Source organism: Hippocampus zosterae, chromosome 16 (assembly GCF_025434085.1).
Source record: "Hippocampus zosterae strain Florida chromosome 16, ASM2543408v3, whole genome shotgun sequence".
Classification (NCBI taxonomy): Eukaryota; Metazoa; Chordata; class Actinopteri; order Syngnathiformes; family Syngnathidae; genus Hippocampus; species Hippocampus zosterae.
In genome coordinates, this window is record NC_067466.1 from 8,713,706 (window position 1) to 8,729,395 (window position 15,690).

The following is a 15,690-nucleotide window of genomic DNA, read 5'->3' on the forward strand; positions in this document are numbered from 1 at the left end:
GGCGGCGTTTGTTCAAGCACATTGAACACAAATGGTGCAAAGCCAGCTAGTATTGCTTGTCTAAATGAGTACCATGTACAAAACATCATGGTTTGATTGGAATATGCAACAACAACAACCAAGACTGATTCTTGGAAATTATTATTGTTGATCATTTGAATATTGTTGGGTGCCACTTAATCATGAGCTTGCTTGTTGTAGTATTTTATTTTTCTTCCTTCCTCACAGTTTTTAGGGGTACAACATTATTATGTATTTCAACGTAGCTTCGCACCGTTTTTGCTAATCCGTGGTTTGCATCCTCCAGCACGACATCTCTTTGGTCCATGCTGATGAACTTCGGTCCTGCCTCTGGGAGGTTGTTGCTGACGTGACAAACTGTTGTTTCAGAGCCTTTCTTGACAGCTCTCAAAAACATTTTGTTGGCAGAGGCTGCTGTTTTCCTTAGTCAACTTTTTTGACACCTATAATTTATGACAGCAGTAGTTTCTTATTCTGGGCATATAAAATGATACGGGCCAAAGTTTGTGCGGTGGCTGACTGACAGCTTCAAATTTACTCACTCCTCTCCCCCCATAGGTTGCTCTCTGGTTTTTACGTTGGTTATATGGTCATACCTCGGTTTTCAACCATAATCCGTTCCAGAAGGCTGTTCGAAAAGCAATTTGTTCGAAATTCCGAAACTATTTTATTAGCCCATGATTAGGGGCTAATACACTATGCAGAAATGACAAAAAAATATATAACTGTCAGATTTGTGAAAATCACAACATACACATCTGCTCAAAAGAGTCTTCCTCGTGTAAGGAAGCCGAGAGGAGTCGAGTGGCGTATTCGGGTTTGCTCAGTTTGGTCGAAAACCGGTTTTCGGTCGTAATCTGAGGCGTAAAAATCGCAAATTTTCTTGGTCGAAATCCGATTTGGTCGATAACAAAGACGTTGGAAAACCAAGGTTTGACTGTACCTCTAACCAGTATAAGTATGCGCAGACAAAAACCAAATATCTGGAACAGACCTGAAGCCATCCATCGCTTCTCTATTGATCTCTACTTAAGGTTTGTGTTGAAGATCCATGACCAAATCTGATATTTGGCAGCTGGAACCCGCAGGTATAGTGTATAACAGTTGCGAGAGGAGAAGAAATGTATTCAAATATGGTGGACGTTGCTCTTTTGTCAAGTGAAAGGCTGAGTTATCTTCTGCAACGTTAAGACTGTCATTATCACATCCAGTCGACAATGACTGCGGCAACACCGAGCCTTTCTGTCTCCCCGCGAGATTACCAACACCGTGGCCCAGACTATACAGTCGACTGTGGTCCACATGCTGTCAGCTGCTGATGAATCGACACCAAATTATAGTCCAATAACATCACGCGTCTATTTTCAGGGCTGTTATTCTGTCTCTTGTAGCCATGTGAGCTGAGGAAAAACGTTCAAACATATTTGTCTTGTGAGGTCAATCGGATTGTCCTGAGCTTTCTCATGGTCAAAAATGGAAATTTCGCACATCTGTGGTTTCTCGACACAAGTGATTGGGATGCTTTAATAGGAGCTGCGATATTTCAAAGTATGCTGCTTTCTTTCCAAAGTTGGGGAGTAAAGAATGTTATCATGTTGTCATTGGAATGTCATTGTTTTTTGGGGTGTTCTGTTTTTTTCATTGGGGGGGTCCGCTTACCATACCACATTTAGCAGTGGTGAGCGGTTATTTTTCTATTCTCAGATGGTTTTACGATATGGGCTCCCAATATGTATTAAATGTCTATTAGAAATTTGACATCCACACAATTCTAACGTAATTTATATCAGATTATTTTAGAAGTTACAAAAGTGTGACCGTGCCATTCAATTTTTTTAAGGCAGACACTGATCATTCATTCATTTATTTTCCGATCCGCTTATTCTCACAAGGGTGGCGGCGGGTACTGGAGCCCATTCCAGCTGTCTTCGGGCAATAGGAGGGGGACACCCTGAACTGGTTGTCAGCCAATCACAGGGCACACCGAGACGAACATCCATCCACGCTCACACCCACACTTAGGGACAATTTAGAGTGTTCAATTAGCCTGCCATGTACGTTTTTCGAATGTGGGAGGAAACCGGAGTACCCGGAGAAAAGCCATGCAGGCCCGGGGAGAACATGCAAACTCCACACAGGAAGGCCGGAGCTGGGATTGAACCCAGGGCCTCTGCACTGTGAGGTCGACGCACTAACCACCGTCTCACCGGTCCGCCCGAGAATGATTATGGGCCTATAAAATATTTTTTTCGGAATCATAGATCCAGGTCGCAACCAATAGAGTTGGTGTCAGGTTGAGAGCATTTCTAGTTTATTCCAAATGCGCATTTGCCTATCAATCAATATTCTCTATTTAGTGTGCTCATTAGGAATCACTCTCGACTATGACCCAATCACAAGCATGTTCCAAATTGTACAATGACATAAGTAATAGCTTAAAAAAATAATGACAAGCTGAAAGGAGTTTCATCAAGAAGTCAAGCATGTTCTTAAACGAGACATGAATGTTCAATTCATGTGCAAGGGTGATCAATTCTACCTGCCATCCACTTGGTTGAGTTCTGTGGGAAGGCATCGTTTTATTTTGAATCTACATTTGGTGTCTCCTCCCCACCAGATGTACGCTGACGTTTATCCTCTGCCCAGAAGTCCTAAAATGTTTTCCATTTTGACATTTCCGTTAACCTCCTCTTGACAAATTTATGATTGGTGTCTCAAGACAATACGAAACTATAATGAGATGACACTGTAATAGTAACCCTTGCATTTGTTTTACTTTCAGTAAAGAATTGGATTTGTTTTGACACACTGGCACAAAAGAGAGAATGTTTCCAATGGACACGTTTTTGGATCATTTCCAATGAGTTGAGTGGGGAGGCTCACGTTCAAGAGGAAGCAACTTTGACCAAACTGCGATTGCCCTCGCACTGAGGAAGTTGTCTCATTTGTACTTTCCATTAAGTTTAGTTGGCACCATAAACAAACCAGCCGCTCTTTTTTTTCCTTATTATTTTACATGAATTTTGACCTTTTGTCCATAAGCAAATGCAAAATGATGCTTTTGGAAAGCAGTGGCCAAGATAAAGACTTTCTCAAAAACAGTGCTATTGTACTTATACACTAAAAAAAATTATACTCTTTTCAGTGTACATGAGCTACAATAACCGCTCGTCTTCAGCACCATTTTTTGTGACAACTTTATGCATAAAATATCAAACTCCTAAATACTGTCGTTAATAGACTCTGAATCTCAAAAGCTGGTCTATAAAGTCATGATTGAGACATGGATTGTGATAAAGATATTCACGCGACCATTGTTCATCCCCAGCACATCACGGCCCATCCAGCATGTCCTCCAGTGACACTAACTTGTTGACACGGGTCAGCTGTTCCGGTTTTCCTGTTATACTTCCTTTTGTGCTGCAAAAACAAGCGCGGTTTTGAATTGGTGAGAGGACAAAGGTCAAAATATTATCAGCCTTTTTCATATATAGCAGAATGTTTGTTCCCTCAGTGGGAGACCCAATTAATCTCTCATGCTATCAGTATGTGCTATCTTCATAGTGTAACAGGTCCTTAGAAGGGATTTTTTGTTTTTTTAATGCTGTAAAAATATAATAGAAGCAGCCTGCTAAATTTTAATCAATATTTATTAAATGCTGCACATTTTATTAATAGACTTTGTTGTCATGCGTTTGTCAAGAAATTATAATTGCTGTTGATTAGATTTTGTTTTCCCTTTCGCTGCCCATTGGGCTCCAGCAATGCTTTTAACCACCCTGACTAATCTGTACTCAGTCAGTGTGTCATGCAGCCTCGTTCCCGAGCCCCATTGGAATCTCTTGATTCCAGTCTGAGGACAGAAATGCCCGTGGGTCTCAGTTTCTGACTGATAGGCGCCTGTTGACCCATTTCATGGTCTTGTCACTCCGACAAAAGGAAAGACCACCATACTTTTTGCAACAAAAGAGGGCGGACAATGCAGATGCATTCTTCCATATGAGTTTGTTTGTCATGGTTCTAATGAAGGCACTTCAGGTGCCAATTGGCTGACACTTAACCGCGTGCAGTCATTAATTCATGGTGGCTTTTCATCCATGACCCTCCTGATCTGGAAATGAAAGATTTTGAGCACTTTGCCCTCCACTTCGAGGCTGGCCAGCAGGCTGCAGTTAACTGAATGTTGTTGGACTCAGTCCAGCTTCAGAGCTTCTCATTTGATTGAAAAGCTTATCTTCATTAGGAAGAATAAAGCTAATGTCTTCTTTGCTGTTACTATTATGCTCTAACTGGAAAAAATGTTTCATTGAACTAAAAAAATCTAAGCCCCCCCCCCAAAAAAATAGAAAAGCTGGAATTTTTTACAGTTCTATGTATTACTTTATCTCAAATTCAATTCGCAATTTGGTTCAAAGCATCATTTTCAATTGAATACAAATCAAAAACAGAAAAAAAGTTAGATCCAAGTATTCTTTTCTTATGTCGGACAGTTTTTACAATCGTGCAAACTATACTCGATAATTAGGTGCAGCATTCTGCTGCCTTGTCAGCGCCAAGCATGACTCTGATTCACTGCAAAGGGTGCACCTCAAACTGTGGCAACATGATGGTTAAAGAAGTGAGCGATACAAATATGAGGGAGGAATAGAAGGCTGTCCCACAGTCTTGTGCCTTACTTTCGGGCACACACAAAAGGAGAACTCAGTCTAAACTGCACATCAGACTCTCCGCACTTTCTTTTTCACACAAGAACCTCTTTGTCTGTGTCGAATGACAAAATGGCAAGTGGCCATAAACTCCAACTGATTTTCTTATGTGGTCTATTGTTTGAGCATGATTAGGTGTCAGTGCATTGCAAATACGCATTCGTAACATTTGCATGGTGTATATTCAAATCTGGATGTCTATTTGTATACGGTCAGTGAAAAAGTGTTGAACGTTGCCCTCATTCCTCCGCTCGTGGATTCAAGTCATCTTCGATGCAGCCTGCTGAAATGTGACTCCATGTTAGAACAATGGAAGTCGCCAAGAACTGAAGTGAATTGAAACAAAATAATCTGTTGGCAGCAAGGTGACGTGTGCTTAATTTTCCTCTTCTGCCACATGTGGTTATTTCCTACGTCAGCTTTAAATCCTCACAAGGTAATGTCTCTAAAGCTTCCCTGAAAGAACCTTTGATTCTTTCAAAGTCATCAGCACGAACCGGGAATGGAAAAAAGGCTTTAGGCAGCTTCTGATGGAGTTTATTCAGTCAAATATAATCTTGACAAAGCGACATTTTTTCCCTCTCCCTACCCAGTGTTTTCCTTTCTGAATTCTGATTGCAATTTCCCCATTGTGGGACAAATAAAGGATATTTTATCAATTAATGACAAACTCCTTTAAAACACACCATTTTGAAGTATGTCCTCTCAAAACTAGACATTGAAATCTATAGGTAGTTGTTAATGTATGTTTGATGTTTTAGAATTTAGACTGCCCGTCCTTTACTCTGTATTGTGTCTCTTTGCTACGCGATGTGGATTTGATTGATGCAAATGAGAGTGGAGAGAGAGAGGGTGAGTTTTTTAATGCATGAATTAACTCTCTGGACCGGGGGTGGACAAATCACTGAGCCAAGTCACCCCTGTCTGCGTCACTGTTTGTTGATGAGCCTAAAAACGTACAAGAAAATACTTGTCGCGATTCAGATCGAGTCTGGAATAGGCGTATGCTTGTGACCCACATTAGTGCCTTTTGAAATGTCACAGTCACGCTCTGCTGTAATGATGCATGAACGCAAGAGAGCAAGCGTGAGACAATGCCGGGCAGATGCCTGTATTGTCAAAACGGTAAACAATGTCTGAATAGGGCACACGGGAAGACGTAACAAAGCGCACGGACAGATAGGAGTGCCAAAATGTGACCCACTTCCTCTCCAGTTAGTTTCATTGATGTAATCTAAACAACTGGTTGTAATGAGTCTCTTTGCCAATTCGTTTTATCGTTCCTAATTATGTTTAATCCATATAAGATTGATTTACTATTTTGTTAAGATCTGAATGTAGCGGCTTTTATTTGGCAATATGCAGTTCGGTGCTTTCGACAGTCTTTGTTACCGATTTGATGCTTTACTGTTGTATACGTGAGTTGCTCCATGTACGGCACTTTGTATGCAGCGATGGCTGTCTGAAAGTGCTCTATAAATACAGTTGAGTTGAGTTCCACACACAGACACACACACACACACACACCGTCAGTACTGTATGATTTTACTTTATTGTCTACCATCTCCTGACCCCAGGGGTCGGCAACCCAAAATGTTGAAAGGGCCATATAGGACAAAAAAAAAAACCCAAAAATGTCTGGAGCCGCAAAAAAAAAGAAAGAAAAAAAAGCCTTCTATAAAATTTACAATGAAGGAAACACATGCTATATGTATGTAGGAGACTGGACTGTCTTCAGAATTGTTTGTTATTCATTCCTTTGTTGTGTGTTCACAAACGCCCCCATAGAATTTTTTTTTGTAATTTCCTCGCTTGATTTTTTGTTGTTTTGGTGCATTATTTTCGCTTTTCTTAGTGTCAGTGAAGTGATTGTTAATTTCCGTTTTTCGGAGGCTGTCTTTAAACGCCTCTCGAGTCGAACGAGAAGAAGGCATGAAGTCGGACACAGACGTGTCTGTTAAAAGCATCAATAAAGTGTACCTTTTTAAAAAAAACAACACCACAGCTCTCCTTTTTCGGAGCTGCAACATGTTTGAGCTGTATTAGCTTACTATCAAAATATTTTTCCATTCTCAAACATATTTTTATAAAGCTCCAGGGAGCCACTAGATGTCGCTAAAGAGCCGCATGTGGCTCTGGAGCCGCGTGTTGCCGACCCCCGCCTTACCCTCCCCTCCCAATCCTCATTTGGTTAGCGTTTACAGCCTAAAAGAGTAAATGAGCCGGAGAGCTCCAAATTCGCTGCAAGCTTTGGATTGTTTCCTGACGTGAATCATTTCGGTGTGTGTCACAGGTTGTCAAGCAACGAAGAAGTCTGGTATCCCAGCCCCAAGAGAAATCCCATCTTCAATAACAAGGGACCGCATTTCCCTGCGGGACCAGTTGAGGAGCGCGTCCAGTAAGAGGATTGTTTCCAGTGCCAGCACTTCAAGCCTCTCCACCCTGACAAAGCAAACGCGTAGCTCAACAAAGTGTCGTGGAGAAGCAGAAGGCCAAGAAAGGGGCCTCCTGGAATGTCAGGTTAAAGAGCTGCTGGCTGAAGTCAAGGCTAAAGATTTGGAGATCAGCAATCTCCGCGTCGAGTTGCAACGCGGCAAAAATAAAGCTTCCACTTCTTCACCATTGCCATCGCCTGTCTCTGTATCGCCTCAAGATCTGTCCGCGGAACAAGAGGGAAAGCTCGCAGAGACTCTTGTCCTGGTTCAGGAGCTCAAGGAAAAGAATGCAAAGTTTCAGAGAGAGCTAGCAAACCTCCGAGAGGAGAACCAAGTGCTAAAGAGAAGGCTTCTCTCTTTTGAGATGTTACCATTATCCGGCAGCCCTCCTAAACCTCACAATGGCCTACCGTCAGATTCCAGCCCAAGTGCCAGTCTCATTAAAACATCCATCTACTCCAGCTCCGTTAAAGACTCGCCTTCACCCGACTCGTCGGAGTTTGAGAAAATCCCACGTTCCGAATCCGGTAGCAGCAATTTCAGTGGTGAGGCCATCGCCGGTGGGCATCATGTGTCTGTACAGAGCCTAACGGAACAGATCCACAAGATGGAGGAAAACCACCACAGCACTGCGGAAGAGCTGCAGGCCACTCTGCAGGAGCTCGCCGACCAGCAGCAAGTGGTGCAAGAGCTGACGACGGAGAATGAGCGTCTGGCTGAGGAGAAGAGCCTCCTGCAGACCTCACTCCAGCAGCAGAGAGAACGTTTAGAGCTGCTCTCCCAGAAGAACGAGGCGCTGGCTAGCCGACTTCAGGAGCAGGCCCAGAGTGAGGACGAGTTCAGGAGCCAAGGTCCTCGACTTGTTGAGCTCGAGCAAAGGTACGCCGAGCTGGTTGAAAGCTCCCGCTTTGAACGGGAGAAGCTGGTGAACATCCAGCAGCAGTTAACGAGCAGCCTGCGAGCTCTGGAGGAGGAACACCAGGAGGCGCAGGGCCAGGTACACGGCCTGCGAGAAGAGATGGACAGGCTACACGGCCAACTGAGCCGCGAGCTGGAAGCCAGGGGCGAAGCCGCGCAGTCCGCGGAAGAGCAGAGAGCGGCGGCCGACTGTCTCCGAGTGGAAAATAGTAGGCTGAAGGCGCAGGTGGACATTGAGAGGCAAAAGGTGGGTGAGCTGAAGGCTATGCAGAGCGCCAGTGACAGTACCGAGCTGCAGCGCCTACTCAAGACAGCCCACGCTGAGAGAGACCGACTGGAGCTGGACCTGACACAGCTGAGGCAGGACCTGCTGCGGGCCCACGATGAGACCGAGCACGTACAAGCCAGCATGTCCAAGGTATGTGGGCGTTTTGTTTTTTTAAACAAGAAGAATTGAAGGACCACTGTAAATCTAAAGCATGTATATGCAGTACCCATCTCTGTTCAGATCCTTAACTCGGAAATGCACGCACAGGTGGAGGCCAAAGGTCAGCAGGTCCAGGAGAGAGCGGAGATGAGGGAGGAGGAGCTCACCAAGCGGTTGAGTGCCTTGGAGGAGGCGGGTATGGTGGCTGAGAAACAAGTGAAGGACATGAAGGAGACCATCTTTGAACTGGAGGACCAGGTGGAGCAACAGCGGGCAATCAACCTCCACACTAATCAAACAGTCCTCGACTTGGAGAGTACGTTTCACTCGCGTTGTTAATTTAGCTCTTCGACTCCCCATCTCTGACCACTTATTGAGTAAGAGATGATACGCTATGTTCGTGATGCTTTACTTTCATTTCCATACCTGGCGCCCCCTGCGCCTTTGAATGATGAATGCTGTCGCTAACTAGCCCGCTTCGTGTTGAGTCTCGCAAACGTTGAGAAGTTGCCGTCAAAGACATTTCATTTGTGTTTGCAGATCTTGTTAAAAAATTCGAGGAGCAGAAATTTGAAGCGGAACGTCAACTGAAAGTTGTCAGCAGGCAGATGAAGGTAAGAGCGTTCGGTGATGTGTTCGGGATTCTCACTGGTCTGTTATCATCCGTTTTAAAACTGCTACCCTAACCAGCATCTTCTCTGCCGCTTTTTTGCCTCTTTCTAAAACGGACTTAATATAAAATCTTTTGAAAGCAGACGTTTTTAATTTTCTTCAAGGAAGAAAAAGATGAGTGGCATCAGTTCCAGGCTGATCTCCAGACAGCAGTGGTGGTTGCCAATGACATCAAGGTGGAGGCTCAACAGGAGCTGCGTACACTCCGAAGGCAGCTGCAGGAGGAGCAGGATCGCAGTGCCAAGCTTTCTTTAGACCTGGAAGCCCTACAAGGTGTCAGGTACAATAGTCACCTCTCACAGTCCTCGCTAGTTTAGCAGCAATGGAATGCTGTGCTTTTGTTTCAAGGCAGACCAGTCCCAAATTCCCGTTGAATCGAAAGTATAAATACATTCCCAATCCTCCACTCCTAATGGAACAAATGCTTGCAAACATCCCGTCATCTATTACCGTATCGCCTGACTATGCCCCATCAAGCAGGTTTTAGAGTAAACCTAATTTAGCTCAAATGTTCCGATTCCACGTGATTAAAACATTTCTGAGTTTAGTTCCCGGGTTTTATCTGTCTCTACTTTTTGGCTTCTTTCTTTGGTGACATTGCCCCACTGCCAGGCAAAGACACTGCGACCTGACTATCCACAAGCACGAGAGAATGAGAATGCAGCTAGAGTGCCACATCTTCTACGCATTCATGCACTGACGCAGCACACAAACAATACTGCAATTATCATTTATCTTGGAATGAATCCATTTAAGATGCAGTCATAGTGTCTTTGTTCTGGAGCTCGGCAGCAGTTGTTCATAAACGGAAGTACTCATTGGCTTGTATTTGCCTAACATAATGTAACTGGGATGAAACCAGGGCTTTCAACACTCACCCTGTCCCTCTTTCACTCATTTCTTTGGCAATCTGTTCTTAGCCTAGCTGCTGTGGTGCCATGTTGATTTGCTTGTCCCGTCATTGCGTCAACACCCATGAAGCCACTCCTTCATCCATGTCTGCACACCTGTTCAGTTGTCTTTTTAAATAACATGACGTTTTCGTGTCGTCCTCATCAATCCATTACATCACCGGTTGTAGAATCAGTCAGCTTGCCCCAAGATTAGCTGTTGCGCTGCGTCCGTTCCCCCACCTCCAGCGGCCTCACAAAGATGTCTTTTTGACAAGACTCTCTATGTAAAGACCAGGTGAGTTCCCAGCCCTCCTTCGCCTGCCTCTCCTGGCTTGTGTGCTGCTGCTGCTTCTCTCATCTCAAGTCCTTATCTTTGTCGAGGCTTTTCTCATCTTCAGATTGTTTGACACCTGTCCTTCACTACACTAGGTCCAGAGGCACCCGCAGGACAGCCCTTTTTTTTTTATGCATTTATTTTGCAGCGCTTGTCCTCGTTCTATTCAAACGAATGTCTCTTGTGCCACCTGCTGTTCTCTGTAAGAATTAGCCCGAGATTTTCCATCAGCGGCTGGTGTGCATAGCATGATCGGATAATGATTTCAGGCAATGTCTCAGTTATCCGAATTGTGTCGCATCTTTATCATTAGACATTTCAGACTTCCTTAATGACCTAATGGTTTATGCATGGGGTTGACCTTTGGTTACAATCTGATTTAAAAATCATCCGAGCTCTTAAGGTCTGTAATTTTACTTTCATCAATTACAAGCCAAGAGTTTTTAAAATAAAACGTGTTGATCCCGGTCTTTCTGTTTACAGAATTGTCCCTGGAGCAACATTTGATACCAAGACGGCTGTCGAAGGACACTAGTGATGTTCATTTCAGCGCCTTGTGGAGATCAGGCGACATTGATGCACTTAAAATTTAGAAAGGAAACATGTTAGACAACAAACAGTGCAAAATGGGTACGCTCTGTTTCGCAGCTTAGACATTACGGTTTACATTTTCTACATGTCTTTGAAATGTACCCGCATACATGTTTTGGATGGTTTGTATTTAGTTTTTTTATTTTTTCATTTAATGTACCGTTTGTAATTTTCTCGTTACAGTATTGGCGTTAATACCTTGTTACACGACAGAGTTAAGTGTGCCTTTCAAAGCCGAGTTGTACTTGTCACATATGAAGTGTTTCCTATTTTAATTTACTGAAAATATCCAAGATCCTGTCATCAAACACTGTTTGTGGTTCTTTAAACATATTACCATGAAAGCCACACATTATTAAATATTGTATCGCCATGACAAATGGGATGTTGCACCAAGGATTGCACAAATTACTTTTGCCCGATCATAATACCCTTGACAATGTTTGTAATTTTTTTACATTATTTGTATTATTTATGTGTTCATCTTGTGTGCACAATATGGACCTAAAAGTGTGGGACAAACGTGCACTTTCGTTTCGGTTAATGAGTGACGCTCAATGCGTTTCATCTCTCGTGTCTAAAAGAATGCAATGCCATATTATGCCAATAGGTGGCGCTTTTTAACACCATATCGCATCTACAGTAAGCGTACAGTACTTGCTCATCCAGGTTTGCCTGTTGCCAAAAATTAGATTACATTGATAAGTTTATATTAACAAAAAATGCAGAAACAAACAAACCTCAAAGTTATTTCTACTGCCTTTTGAGTAAAAAAAAGCATTAATAAAGTGTACGTGACATTACTGTGCAACGTTACTGAAAGGGTTTGTAACACAATGTGAATTAGGAGGTTGAACGAGATGTCATCTGTCAAAGGTTTGTCTTCTATGAGCCAAATGCTACCAATGGAGTGTTTAAATACTTCTGAAGGCCACATTGTTACAAGATCTCAGGTTGTGCTAGGAATCCCATTTGTTTTTCCAGATTTATTCTCTTCTGTATACGATACATACTGTGATTCCTACATTTGTTGTTGTCTTGATGGCCAAGTTAAAACATCTGTTTGTTTGTTTTTTTGGGGGGGAGGTTCTTGACGGAGGGGCAATTTGCAAACAACAACAAAAATACATTCAATTCTTGCTAAGAAAAATCAACACAACAAAAGATAAACCTTTTGGCAGAGGTTAAAGAAAGATGGTCATGTGCGCACTTTTTGTTGAATAAAGCCATATATGAAGAAGACCACAAAGACTGCATAAATGCTTCTATAAAAATGTTATTTGTCATTCGTAACAATTCACAAATAAATTATATTATGCCAGTAAAGATGTGTCTCTGTCAGCCTATATTATGGAGTCCAATGTTACGACCACGGACATTTTGTCTGGAACCGTTGGGTTTTTTTTTCACTTTCCAATCCAGTTTGTAACTTCAAAATGCAACTGGAGCAGACAGTTTACAACATGAGCTATTCACTGTACAATTTTCTTCATTGTGTTTGTCAGGTCTCAAGGCGATGATGTAAGACAGTCCACTTGTGACGGTAGCCGTAAGTGGCACGGTGTGAGCACAAGCCCAAACGCTGACGCCAACGGCAATGCCAACATGGAGCCAGGAGCTAATGTCAAGTCTCTCATGAAGTCATCTGATGCTGGTGGACAGAGTGAGCAACACTACACACACTGACACACACACGGAAATACAATCCCGCAACGCCGGCACATCTTTTGTGGAGAACAAGTGAAATGGTACTTTATCATCAATGTAGCCATAGGTTCTTTGCAAACTGCGAGTTAAGTGTGACCTGAATTAACCTCAGTTAAGTTTTTCGGCTTCTCTCTGGTATTGAAGCAATAAAACTATACACACATTGTTTTCATGAAGAATACAGTAAAATGTTTTTTGTTTGTTTGTTTAATAATGAATTCATCAATTCTTTCTCTGTATGGTTCTGCTCTTATTTCTCTCAGACGGACCAGGCCTCACAGTTCAAATCCACGGCTCATCTAGAAGCCCTCTAAGTGGAATCCCGATGCGGACCGCACCGGCTGCTGCAGTCTCGCCAATCCAGGTTAGCACAGGACAATTTAGCTCCGAAACCTTCCCTACGGCGGCTGCTGCTATAAGGCGGCTACTGTCTCGCTTTGATAGGCTCGTGCATGGCCAGGGGGAAAGTGTGACGTGACTTACCGGTAATATTATTTATGTACGTTTGTCCCTTCTGCAATGCTGACCTTTGGCTCACTGGAAAACAACTGTGTATGATTGTTGCTTCCTCAATCATTATTTGATATGGTCCGTTTTGTTTCTTCCAGAGGCAGTCGTATATAAAGCCCTTGTCAAAGTTGTTGGAAAAAAGAATCAGTCATGGAGACTTTGTTCATCCTCACAGTATGTAACACGGATGGTCCTTATCATTTTTTAATGTTGTGTTGTTATCATTGTTATTATTCACACTATGTGGACAGCCGTATTCCACAAAAGTCCAATTGGACACAAATCATAGGTTGAGGCTAGTAACCTAGCAACACAAGACAGACCACGTCGAGACAAAAAGGTCAAATGTTTTTGTGTCACACTTTGTCAAGCAAAAAGGATTGCCAATCTTTCAGAGGGTAGCTTGATGTCTTTTTTGTCCAAGGGAGCATATGTGGTTACTTCTCTCATATGCTCAAGTAGCAAAGTATGCAAGCAGTATGTATGTTAGCAAGATGTCAAATGTGCTCCATCCAAAATACTGTACAGGATGAGGAGTGTCTGAAAACTCTGTACTCTGATTCCCAAAGGTAAAATTTCAAGCTGTGGAAAAAACACCAAACCGAACATTCTGATGAGGAAAAGTCCATCCCTGGAGTCGATATTCAAAAGCCCTGCTTCTCTGAGAAGCCACACATCGTCTCTTGGCTGCAACCAGGCCAACAGCATGTTCAGGTGGGTCAGGAATATTCTCGAATATTTCATCCAAACACAATCATACATGCAAAGATTTTTACAGGATTTTTTAAGATGATGGTGTCCTCATTTAAGTTCAGAAAAGCGTTTTGTTTAGTTCGGATTTCCTTTAGTTGAAAGGGAAAATGCACTCAATGTCAAAATGTTTACTTCCTCAATCATTATTGTATGTGTACTTTTCAAAATTGATTCAATGTTCCTTGAGCAAAGAGGGACCACAAACAACTCAAATGACGCTGGCAGCTGTCCTTTTTTCCCAAGCTGAGCACAACTCAAACAGCTCACTCAAACCATTAGAGATGCGGTTGTGTTTCTGCTGGTCAAACACAACTGCTCCGGATATCATTTAAGGTAGACGAGTGCTGTTGGCATTTCGTAGGCGTATAGACATTGTGCTGTGTTTGAGTTTTGAAAACCCCTATGTTGTCACAGTCAGGCCGAGTGACCACTTCTACTTTGGCAACCCTCAGTCTAGACACACCTTCGCTTTCGCAATCCTACTGTTGACACTGACAACCCGTCTAACCAGTGTTGTGTCCCATGTTCCCCATCCATGCATCTGCAGCGATATTAAAACATTCTACGGTGCTTTTCACTTGGACAATACCGTATTGGCGCGAATATAAGACTGTGTTTTTTGCATTGAAATAAGACTGAAAAGTGGGGGTCGTCTTATATTCGGGGTCTAGAAATTATACCCATTCACGACGCTAGATGGCGCCAGATACAATTGAAGCGAATTCTGAACTTGACTCCCCAGGCCAAAGTGAACCCCTGTCACGAAGAATAAAAATAAAAATAGTGGTAGCACAAAAAAGAAAAAGCGGTAAGAAAGAAAAGAGAAGAAAATTATAGAAGTGATAACAGAAAATGGAGAAACGTAGCGACAATCTGGGGAAAAGCGGGTCGAAGATCGGCCAGGTTAACCGGCAGCTGAGGAGAAGTTATGATGTCATTTACATTTCAAAAACCAGAAGCCATTCATTTACAAATGTGATTGCACTTTAGTTTACTGTACATATTTAAATGTTCAGTTATTAAGATTTGAATGAGGCAAAATATGCTTTTTCTCTCAAATATATTGTTATAATCATTTATTTCAGATGTACTGTAATTATTTTCTGTATAAAAATTAATTTGGTGTTCAAAAAGTGTTTTTTCAAACTTGAATTTTGAAAAAGAGGGGGTCTTCTTATAATCAGGGCCGTCTTATATTCGGGCCAATACGGTAATTGTCACTCAAGTGTTATTATTGTGGACCCGTCCAAACAGCAGTGGCTTATTCCCGTTTTCTGTCTGATATTTGAATGATGATGCAAGAAAATATTACTGCTCTGTGATGAATGTGCGTCTATATCCTTCTGCAAATCTTGCAATGTTAAGCGACGCCTCAAGGCGAGAACGAGTGAATTTGGCAGCCAAGTGGCGTGACATGTTTACCATTTTGAGAGCAATGACCGGGCGCTCGTGGTCTTCCCATGGCTCCAGATACAACACAAACACCACCGCGATGACCTTGGGAACAATATTTGTGTCGCGCAGCTTATATACTCTGTGTGTGTTTCTTAGTTTCATCATTATTCATTTTTCAACTGTTGCCAAAACATGCAGCCCATTCATATTGGGGGAGTGTTAACTGCACGGTCAGAGCTGTAATCCAAGAAAGATATTTGCACTACATTTGACACAAATAGACGTATCTCTTCTCAAACCGTCTGTCTCTCTCTCACTGTGTACTTGT

At 42.6% G+C, this 15,690-nt stretch overlaps 1 protein-coding gene and 1 long non-coding RNA gene across 4 annotated transcripts in view; one reads left to right on the top strand and one right to left on the bottom strand.

The window, feature by feature from the left end:
• specc1 (sperm antigen with calponin homology and coiled-coil domains 1) overlaps window positions 1-15,690 on the top strand; it is a 48,668-nt gene that overhangs the window by 18,102 nt on the left and 14,876 nt on the right. For all 3 annotated transcript variants that reach the window (XM_052047816.1, XM_052047815.1, XM_052047817.1), the window contains 8 exons: window positions 7,021-8,498; window positions 8,616-8,823; window positions 9,048-9,121; window positions 9,284-9,459; window positions 12,503-12,660; window positions 12,968-13,068; window positions 13,313-13,388; window positions 13,784-13,928. In XM_052047816.1, coding sequence (XP_051903776.1) covers window positions 7,021-8,498; window positions 8,616-8,823; window positions 9,048-9,121; window positions 9,284-9,459; window positions 12,503-12,660; window positions 12,968-13,068; window positions 13,313-13,388; window positions 13,784-13,928 — 2,416 coding nt within the window. The remainder of the gene's footprint in view (window positions 1-7,020; window positions 8,499-8,615; window positions 8,824-9,047; window positions 9,122-9,283; window positions 9,460-12,502; window positions 12,661-12,967; window positions 13,069-13,312; window positions 13,389-13,783; window positions 13,929-15,690) is intronic.
• The window catches only part of LOC127588961 (uncharacterized), a 33,866-nt gene that overhangs the window by 1,871 nt on the left and 16,305 nt on the right, over window positions 1-15,690 (bottom strand). The gene's annotated exons all lie outside the window — the stretch shown is intronic.